We start from the raw sequence: 11,205 nt of genomic DNA on the forward strand, positions 1-11,205 counted from the left end.
TACAAGCGTCAAGCATGTATGTCTTAACGTAAATGGAAATCTGTTACATGTACCATTCTGTAATTTTTTGCTTAAGATCTATGTCAATATCAGCATATGGACACCTTTCTTAATTTTTAAAGGACTGCTTAGCGTTCATTTAGAATATGTACTGTATTTTACATCTAAGTTGTTAATAAACTTTTATAATTAGGGACAGTGCTTCAGCAGCCATTTCTGTTCATAGTGATTTTCAGTCATGTTTTTCTTAACCCTCTCTCCCATTGACTATGTGAAGCGTGACTCATCAGAGTTAAACAGGAGTCAGCTGCAAAATTTAATAGTTTACAATTTAGTTTGCAACATTTAAAAACGGACCTTCTTAACACAGTAGACCTCTTTAAAGGAAGTCCTTTAAACCTTGATAAAGTAAGGAAAGACAGTGAGTTGTAGTTGACTGAAAGGTGGTATTCATACTTCACATTTCCTTTCTTTCCAAGTTTCAGATTTGAGGATTTAAAGGGTCTTTGGGAGGGCGGGGAGTACCAGGTGCCTGCTACAAGATTAGCCTGTCTTAGATTTTTCACATGGTTGAAGATGTGTTGTTTGAATAGTCCCTGTAATCAGGATTGGTGAAAGAGGGGAGCAGAGACAGAAGATTGAAGTGAGAGATGTAAGTCCTGATGAGCTTGTTCCTGCCAGGAGCCAGCTCTTAAATGCAGTCTCTTGACTTACTTAAAAAACAAAACAAAAAAACAGCTGGTTGCACCTAGAATTGATGTTTCAAGCAGAAAGAAGAGCTGGGAAAGTAAAGGCCTTTGAAGGAAGGATTAAATAGAATTATTGTAGACAGAATGCATTTTTCATTTGATTTTTTCCCCTTTAAGATGGGAAAACAAGAATTAATTTTAAAAGACTTTTTTGAGGTAGGTTGGTAAGCCTATTGCATTGAGCCTTGGTAATAAACATTCTAAAGCATTAATTACATGAAAATTCTCCAAGATATTAGCTAATAATAGATTCTATAAATTTTTTTCTATTGTGTGTAAAATACCTTACATATTTGACTTTTAGAAGTTACATTCATTTTTTTCTAACGTAAGTATGTTGTGCTATAAATTTCCCACTAAGCATTGCTTTAGCTACATCCCACACATTTTGCTATGTTGTGTTATATTTTCATTCTCATTCACTTAAGATATTTTCTCATTTCTTCTGAGATTGTTTAACCCATGGATTATATAGTAGTATGCTAATTTCCAAGCATTTAGAAATACTCTTTCTGTTACTAGTTTCTCGTTTAATTTCATTATGATACGAGGATATACTTTGTATGATTTCAGTTCTTTCATATTCCTTAAGGAATATAAGATTTTTTTATGACTCAGAATATAGTCTCTCTTGGTTAATGTTTTATGTGTACTTGCAATGAATGTATATCTTGCTGTTATTATATTATTGGACATAAATCCCTTTATTTCTACAGTGGATTCTTTTTTTGTCCCCCCAGTGGTGTATTGTTTGTAACAAAAGGAACATTTGGACAGCTTACATGTGAGTGGCAGTATAGTTTTGATGAGTTTACCAAAGAGCCATTCATTGTTCATGGGAGAAGATTACGCATTGAAGCAAAGGTATGTTGAATAGATTTTTTTAAAAAACTTGGAACTGAAGATAATGCATTGAAATGGTCCTCTTTCCTTTTGTAATTTTCCCATCTCTTTTATAGACATTGCTTTGTCTTACTGTGGTTTTCCTTTACACCTCCTGTCTTATTCAGGCTTAAAGAAAAGCAAGCTAGGCCAAGAAAAAATATGTGACTTTGTGTGCTGTTGTGTTGACAACAATGTTCCTGGGCCTTCACTTTCTAGAACCCCAACTTCTCACTGCTGTCCAAGACACAAAAATGAGAAAATCATTTGTATACCTCAGAATCCCTAGCAGTTCCATACAAAATGTTTTTCCCTGACAATCTTAAAAAAGGACACTTGAAAAGTTACCTCTGCCTCTAACAGACCGTTATTGGTACTTCTTTTTCTTTTTATAGATACCAACTTCCCAATTCCATTATAATCTTGAGGGTAGAGACCATTTCTCACTCTGCATTGATAACTAGCATGGTACCTGGTACTTGGATGTAGATATAAGGAATTGTTAGTCATTTGGCAAATCACAGAGACTCAGTATCCATTGTAAGTTTTAAAGATTGCAGGAGGTATTATAAGTGATACAAAGAAATACAAGGTATTTGGCCTCAAAGTATTTGACCAGATACCTTTGTGTAGGGGCACTTTGGCACTGGCTGTATTAGTAGGAAATACTGTAAATGATACAGCCCAAGTAAGTTTTGTTCTTTGTTATTTTTGTTTTATTTTGATTTTGAGGGATTTAATTGGTTCCTATAACTGAAAGTCTAAGTCTGTATCTGCTAGTGTAGATACGCTCCTGTGATGTCATTAGCAGTTACTCTCTCTCCCTTCCTCTCCTTCTCCATTCTCCGCTTCTTCACCACCCCCACTTCTAGGTTCTGCTTTCTTCAGTGTTGGCTTCATTGTCAAGCCGGCCAGCAGAAGTTCCAGGTTTATATCCTACTAGCTCAACAGCATGAAAGCTTCTCACTGGGTCTCACTGGGCCACCTTTGGTCACATACCTATTCCTGAGCCAGTCACTTTGGTCAAGGAGCTGTTATGAGCCAGTTGGCCAGGTGAGGGTCATGGGATCACCATGGTGCTACCAAGAAGGAAGGGTCATCTCTATCTGAAGTATTTGGAGTGAGAGAAGGTGAGAAATAGTTGCCCAAAGGGGATTCAAAAAGTTGTATCTGAGGAAGGAGCACTAGACACAGGCAGGCAGAAACATGTTTTCTGGGCTAGCGGTAGAACAGAACTGCCCCGGGGCCTTGTGTTTAACCAGTAAAGATCACGTCACCAGTCTTACCACTCATTCCAAAGACACAGGCAGCTCCTGAGTAGACTGACTCTTTGTTCTTGAGGATCCTAGACCAACTTACACTTTGAGAATTTCTCTGATTCACTCAGAAAATGAAAGGCCCTGTGGCCTTATGCAAAATAATGGATAGTGGCTATTACCTTCTGCTCTAGCCTATACTGCTTTCCTGGCTTTTTTCATACCTTTTTCTCTCTCTAAAGATAAACTTCTTATTTTCTTGGTTTCTTTCCCTTTTACCTTTTCCTGAAACCTTTTATCAGCAAATATCTGTGTGTGTGTGTGTGTGTGTGTGTGTGTGTGTGTGTTTTAAGTAAAAGAATCTGATATCTTTTGAGTCTGTATTTATGTGAATGTTTGAATTATTAGAGAAATTGTTCGACCTATGAGACCCTCACATTGCTTCCTGTATAGCTCTGCCCTTAGTTAATAGAGGTAAACATTGCCCTATTCATTAGTCCTATTATTTCTGTTTGTCCCTCTTACGCTTACTATCCACCATTAGCTCTCCCCACAAACACTGAAAAGAATACCAGAGGAGTGTAAAAGTGGAAGACAAAAAAAAAAAAAAGAGGGCATTAAGCCTAAGATACGTTCATATTGCATGACTGATTTAAAATATCAGAAGTTACATACATACACACACCCCTGTACACATGTGTATATTATTTTTTAACTGAACTCATCTTGACTTCATGGCCAGATACCAAGAACTATCTGAGAAACTATTTGGAGGGGAAAACACTGCTCTGACTTACCTCCCCATCCTTTGCATAAATGCTGTATGGCTTTAGCAATTGAAATCTCAAAGCTTCCTAACTTAAGCTTAATGATAATGGATATGTTAGAATTTAGTCTTTTTTTTCCCATTTGTGTTCGATTCTTCCTGTTTCTTCATTCTTGGCTTTTTTAAAGGTATATGATTTGTGTAAGGTGGACACTTTAAGCACAGATTTATAAAACTGGCATTTTTTAAATCCTATTTCTACAACTGGATTTTCTTTTTAATGAAGTGACTCTGTTTATAGGAACGGGTGAAGTCTGTGTTTCATGCCAAAGAATTTGGAAAAATAATTAACTTCAAGACCCCAGAGGATGCTAGGGTAAATATAAGAATCTCTTTTACTTAAACAGATAGAAGCTTCTCATTTCAAAGCCATGTAATAAGTTGGACTGTTTTCTAAGACAGATAAGTTTTGTTTTTAATTTTGTTTTTGCATTTTTACAGTTTTAGTGTATGTAACTAGGTAGTGTTTCCTCAAAACTATGTTTCATTACCACCTTTCTCAGTTTCTCTGTAATATGTTTTTCATTTAATCTCTGTCACCATGTTATTTTATCCCAGAAGGTTTGTTTTTAATCTTTCTGCTCTGCCAGAAACATCCAGAGAAGGCTACTGGGCTCAGTTCTCATTCTTTGTTTATCTTAGAGACATTCCCACTAAGTTCTTCTTACGTTAATAGAAGCACATGTACCTCTGCTGAAGCTTCTCCTAATGGGATAACCCTAATACTGCCTCCAGGGCTTTCATCTGTCACACAGCCCCAGTGATAATAGACATTATTGGTGGGAAGGTTCGCATTATATTTGCATTTTATTTTTGCAATTTTAAAGCCTTTCAAAATAGAAAAGATCTGTATGATGAGAGCACCCAAAATGCTCAAGAAGGTTGCTATGCTGCCAGCCACTGTAGCATTATATGTAATTATTCCTACTTCATCAGTAGAATCCCATATATGGAATCCTGAGGGTCAGAATTGACATCAGTCAGAAGTAAGTTTGCATAGATAGTTTTCACACTATGCCACAGTTATTCAGCCAGCTGCCAAATTACCCTTCTCTCTCAGGATGGTTTATTTTACTTTTCTTGTTCTGAAGATGAATATTCAAGTCCAAAGACCTTAGGAAAACATTATTCTTAACTGTTAAATCAAACCTGGTACCGTTGTCCCTGAACTTCTGGGCTGTTTAACTGAGGTGAATGATGTCTTATGCAGGATGAATTTAATTACTGGCCATGAGTATACACCTAACCAAACTAGAAAGCCAACTTCTAAATTTACATTCATTACATTGTGAGTTTCATTGCAAGTTCTTAAAATAAGCAAATGTTGGTTTATTTCCCCACAACAGTGGATCCTCACAAAACTAGAAGAAGCAAGAGAACCTTCCCCAAGATTATGATGGAGAATACTGCCTGAAGAGACACAGCAATAAACCATTAGAGTTTCAACCTTGTACCTTCCAAAACCAATTTGGGAAGTATAGTACAGAAGTAATCTCAAGTACTGACGGAAAAAAACAAAAAACAAAAAATTGGTTACAATCAGGTAAAGCAATCATGTGATTAAAATATTTCAACTCATTGGGGATCCATTTGGTTTTCTAACTTAAATCATGCATCTAGTTAAAATTCTAATTACTTTCTAAAAGAAACATTTCTTTTATGAATCTTAAATATTTGCTCCAAGTGGTTCTCTGCAATGTGGAGAAATTGCCCATATTGCGCACCTGCCATGGAGCTGAGTTTAATGTTTCTCGTTCATACTTTAAACTTCTGTCACGCTTACTTCAGACTCCCTGAATCAGTAACAGGCGAACGATCAAATCAAACATAGCCTCAATGGTATCGAGAGAACCTTAGTTGTAGTTTCTTTAGAAACATGAAGTTCTTTTTACAGATAAATATTTTGGTATTATTTTCCTTATTTTTTTAATAAAGGATAGGTTTGAATTATACTTCCACAGCATGACTATGAAAAACAACCTTTTTTGATATATGAAATGATATGATATGATGTGATGTGATATGATATGATATAATATAATATAATATAATATAATATAATATAATATAATACAGATTGAATAATACCCCTTCAAGCCTCATCTTAAGAAGGGCTGGAAGAAATGAGTGTCATACCCAAAAAGGAAAACCCCTTTTCAGAACTTTGAAGCCTTAGAAATACTTCCTCAAGCCAACTTCATGGGGTCTACTTGGTTTACCCAAGTCACATTTTTAACAGATTGCTGACTTTAATGGAAAATCCCTGAAGCCTTAACAATACCAACTTTCCATTCACTGATAATATGAAATAAATGACATTCCCACCATCTTAGATACAACTTATCCTTCAGAACAGGTAGCCCTTCTTGTAAGTAAATGTCTGTACTCTAAAGTGTCGATTACCCGTTCTGTTGGCAGAAGATTGGGAATTGCTGCTGTGCTTTCTCTGCAGTTATTCAAATGAGAATCACTTTTAAAAGCTGATCATCAGGACAAAAATCATGGGCTGCGCATTAGTAAAAATAAGGTCATGGGTTTTTTTTTCCTTGGTTTTTGTCCAAGATCCTTGTACCTTAATATAAATGGACTTTTTCAAGTGAAAGGGGATGAATATATGATTGTGAACCATGAAGAGAATGATGCAGTGTCTTATTTAGTTATTGAATAGTACAGAGTATTTGATGCATGTCGTATGTGCCATGAAATTATTATGAACTGTTTTTGGGATTGGAGACTCTGTATAGTCAGTGATTGTGAAATTTTTCTCAGGGTCCGCAAACCCTTGCTTTGTTGTAAAAGCTAAAATAAACAGCATGCCAGACTGTAATTGTATTTCTTCCTGACCGAATCCTACTACTGATTTTCCTTTGATTATAAAAACACTTCATTATCAGTAGTTTCCGCCAGAATGTGTTTTTCTTTGCTGAACATAACTTGAATCAAAAGATGACAAATTTCATATCCCATGGTAGTACGTGTTCCCATGATGACTTTTGTTCAGAGCAACATAGACATTTTCTCTGTTGCTCAGCGCCTCCGATTTTATATACATTAGATTTAAAACTAAAAGTAGGTGGCCGGAAAACTTTCATCAGATTGTCCCCATTTTAAATGTTGCTTTACTGGAGTTCTATTCAGTGCCATTAACCAAGTACCTCTTTACCTACTACAGTTTCATGATTTCATTCTCAGAAAAAATACAGACCCATAACTTCTTGGGTGTTCCATGGTAAAGGGGAAAAGCCTAAAAGAGTAAGGAAAGATTTTTCTAGTTTCCTGTGGAGAGCAGAAGGGAACGGGTCTTGTAACTAGTACTGAGGCAAAGCCAGCCTGCCTGTTCTTCCTGCTCACTTACCCATGAGGACCTAGAAATATCTTTTCTTATTTTTGAGTAATGGTCTGCCCATCAACACCTCCCGTCACTTCCTTTGTTTCTAGAGTAGGAAGACCCACGATTACAAGAGCAGTCATTTATCAATTGTCTTAGAAGATTGTATCTAAATAAGGAACATCAGTAGATCACTAGATAAGGAGTCAGTCTTTTTAGCGTAACATTTTATAATTCTATGTTTGATTCTATATTCTTTTTTCTTAAACATACAGAATCCATAATCTTACTGTATTTGAAAATAATCTTCCCTGAATTCTATTTAACATGTAATGGCTCTCTGTTTGAGAGCTTTAAGCTTCTCCTGGTGGGTTAGGTAGCTGCTATGGGATGAGATCCCGAGTATTGTGTTCCCTTCTCTGTGTTGTAAGCTCTAGCCCCAGCCCGTTATTTCTAGCCCAGCATCTATTCTGGTCCATGAGGATTGTGTAAAGCCCAACACAGAGTATCTGTCCCCTGCCAACTCTCCTCTGGAAAACTATGATCACTAGAAATAGCAACTTTGATTTCTGGTACAATGAGAAGCTTGCGATTTCTTCACATTTACAGAATACTGTCTGAACCCAAGAGCATGTGTACTTCTCCGTTGGCTTTGCTCTTACTGTGTATGTATTAGCTGCTTTTCCCCTAGTATTAAGACCTTGGGATTTTCCCCAGGTTCAGTTTAATATAACCAAGTTATTTTCTGGTCCCTAAATAATCATTAGCTGCTGTAGGCAGTTCTTCCCTGATCCACCCTCCTCCACAATTCGAACCCATGACAAAACTGTCCTGTGGCCTCCAAATAAATAAGAATTTCTTCTTGTATTATTTCCATCATGATTATCTTTTTTTTTTATGATGGTAATAACAGTAAATTTTCTCAGTGAATATATATGCATCTAGCTTATCTCTTAGAAATATTGTAGTATTTTATTCTTGTCTGAGAAAAAAAAAATAGTGCTGAATTTTCTGCATCTTAGTTATTCAGTCATCACTTGCCAGTGTTAAGTAATCCCTCAGGCCAAGCCAAGGTCCTGTATTAAAAAAGGTTGGGACAGGAGATATTTTTGGTTTGCCTATAGGAGTTGGAACTGGGTGCTGAATACACTGCAGATAGAAGTAGCTGTTTGGAACTGATGTTTTCCTGTTCCTGCCAACACAATTGAGAGAAATTTGTTTGGGTTCCAAGACCATTGCTTTTTACCTTTTCTCAAGATCAATCAAAATCCTCAAGGACAGTGTTTTTCAAACTGTAGGTCCTAACCCATTAGTGGGCCATAAAACCAGTTTCACAGCTCAAGGCCAGCATATTTTAAAAGTGGAATAGAAATGAAAATAAGAGAATATTGCATGTAACAAGGTTAAATATTATTTTCTGAGATGTTTCTTTAAATAGTTTACATATTGTGTGTACTGTGTTATAAAACGTTATTTCCTATTGTGAATTGCAGTTTAAAAACAAAACAAAACAAAACAAAAAACCTTGAGAACCTCTGCTGTGGGAGGCGTGGCCCAAGCACTGATTGTTGCAACAGTCTGGATTGTGTGGAGCCTGACCTTAGATAAGGAGCAGCAGATGCACAACTCAGGGGTGTCTTCAGATTGTGAGCACTGTCTTTTTCTTTTGAGTGAGAAGATAGGATGGCTCTTGTTTTGCTTTTTATAAGATGTTTTCCTTTCCTCATGCCCTCCGGTACCAGAAAAAGCATAGTAAAGTTAGATCTGCAAACAACACCCAGAAAAATTCACAGGCTTTTAACTAGAGATAATTTAGCTATAGATATTTTAACCTCTGTCCCAGTAAGTATTTTACTAGGATTGGGGACAGAAGTTCTCTCCTTTTATGAATTTGCTCTATCCACCTTTGGTATGGTTCACTGTAAGGTGGTAAAGGCCCTTAAAAATGGGGAGCTTAGCTATAGGTCACACTTTTGTAGGGTCAAACTACTTGTTCTTTGGAGGGTGCTACACAAATGTCGGTGCAGTTGGCGTGAAATAATTGGATTTCCTCATTTCTGTAGATATCCAGTTCATTCAAGGTTCAGGACAAAATTCATTCAATCTGACTTTCTTTGGTGCTATTACCTAGTATCCCCTATAGTTCCTTCAGATGCCTTAAAAGAGGGCCGTTCACCCAGTGCTTTGAAACATACTTTGAAATTATACCTGACTGCTGATGCTGACCAATCAAGCTGGTATTAATCAGTTATAATTTTTATGGTTCGTTGACTCTCTAGTTTTGGTCATTGGACATTACAGCTATTAATGGAGACCTTTGCTTGTGCTTCTTTTCTTTCTGCCACAATTGGGGTAAAGGAATACTTGTTCCAGGGTTATTCTGCAAGCAGGCCAGCGCATGGGCTGAGAAGATCCTGGATCCTACTCTATTACAAACTTCCTTCATGTTTCTTTAATTGAAACCTTTTCTACTTTATTTCCTGTTTTGTAAAATAAATTGTGCCATGTCATTAAAAAAAAAAAGTTTTACTTTAGAAGTATGGATTCTTTTTTTAAAGCATAATAGCATTTTCAAAAAAGTTGATAATTTCGGTTACCCAAAGAGCTACATAACAAATGTAACTTCACATTTTATAGTTTGATATGTGTGTACTTGGAGTTTTTATAACCTTATACAATACAAATTAATATGTAGTATAGTTTAATGCCACTATGATATGATCCGTCGATCTGAAAACCCTGTCACTGAACACCACTCAGTAAGTATTGCTCTGAGACCTTAATAATGGGTCCCTTCTAGTAAGGTCCTGTAACAAGAAATCCTGTGAGAGTTAGACAATAAAAAGTCTAATAATCAGAAGTGTATTTAGAACCTGTTGGAAAGCCCCCATAACCCTTATTATGCCATCATACTTCTCCATTTAGGGGCTGAAAAACACTTAAAAATGTAGATTACATTGAAATGTTCTCAATATCAACAATTTTATACACTATCTATTAGAAATTATGCCTGGAGCTTGTTTCAAGGTCGGGTAGATAGTTACAGACTTTTTAAAAAGTGATCATCTCTGTATGTGAATATGTGTATGACAAATGAAAATGGATTTTTTAGGGAATGTGCACTTTAAAAATACTTTTACTAATTTTTCTATTGATGAAATAGTCTGCTTCTTTGAGTTGCTTACTATTCTTTGGTAAAAATATGGTTATTATGATGCCAATTTTTAAAATACCTATTTCTGCATCGCTGCCATATTGCCTTCACTTTTGTGTTCCTTATTACCCCTTATGTGGGCTCCTGACCCAATTGCCTGTTATAGTCTCTGCCGTGTTTTTTTTTTATGTTGATAATTTATAAACAGAAACGTTTATAGTGAAGTTCTTCCTCTTGAAATTGAACTTGGTCTTTTTTTCCTGCAAGTTGATTAGCCATGCTCACTAATGACTTTTTTCTAAACAAGTATTAATTTTTGCACTTGGTTAGAATTAGATTCCTTGGTCAGATGACTCCTCAGTTTATGTATACTTTTTCAAATAAAATGGGTCAAATAAAATTTTCTGATCTTCAGTCTGCTTCTGTTTTTAGTTGTTGGGTAGAACCAGAAACATTACCAGTAAGCCCTCCCTCACCTATCTAAACTCTGCCCTCTTGGGGGCCTAAATAAATGTGTATAACAGATTGGCCAAAGTCCTGATTTTCCTATACAACAGCATTCCAGCCCAGCATGGTTCTTGGGAACTAAAAGCTTGTGGTTGATACTTTGTAAATTCTTAAGCAAAGCACCGAGATTGTGCCTCTCAGCAACCTTCAGATGGCTCATTTCCATTTCCTCCTTAAGTAATGAGCATATTTTGAAAGAAGGGCTAGGAGAGAATTTTTTAACGTGCATAATTAATTAATAGTGGCAGAGATGATTAATTTACCTCTGATATGGGGAGTTAAGCCTTTGCGTGACTTAAGAAAATACTTTGTTATTACTATCTTTTGTTATGATTTATTAGCTAGCCTTCCTGGTACTAGAATTGATTGAAAGCCATCATTTTTAACATGCTTTGTCAGCCAAAGGTAAATTAAAAATAACAATAACTCAGTGCTAGCAAGAATTTAAAAAACAAAATCCTACATTAATTCCCTCTATTACTGGGTCAGAAGCAGTTCCTCCC

General features: G+C 36.1%; 1 protein-coding gene across 1 annotated transcript in view; it reads left to right on the top strand.

Annotated features, from left to right (window-relative positions):
* Positions 1-6,540, top strand: part of VPS13A (vacuolar protein sorting 13 homolog A) — a 240,974-nt gene extending 234,434 nt beyond the window's left edge. Inside the window, 3 exon segments of the mRNA XM_002925447.4 lie at positions 1,490-1,613; positions 3,955-4,029; positions 5,060-6,540. Of these exon segments, the coding sequence (XP_002925493.1) occupies positions 1,490-1,613; positions 3,955-4,029; positions 5,060-5,110 (250 nt within the window). The 3' untranslated portion in view covers positions 5,111-6,540.
* Positions 6,541-11,205: the final 4,665 nt, after the last annotated feature.

The sequence above is a fragment of the Ailuropoda melanoleuca genome, chromosome 17 (assembly GCF_002007445.2).
Source record: "Ailuropoda melanoleuca isolate Jingjing chromosome 17, ASM200744v2, whole genome shotgun sequence".
NCBI lineage: Eukaryota > Metazoa > Chordata > Mammalia > Carnivora > Ursidae > Ailuropoda > Ailuropoda melanoleuca.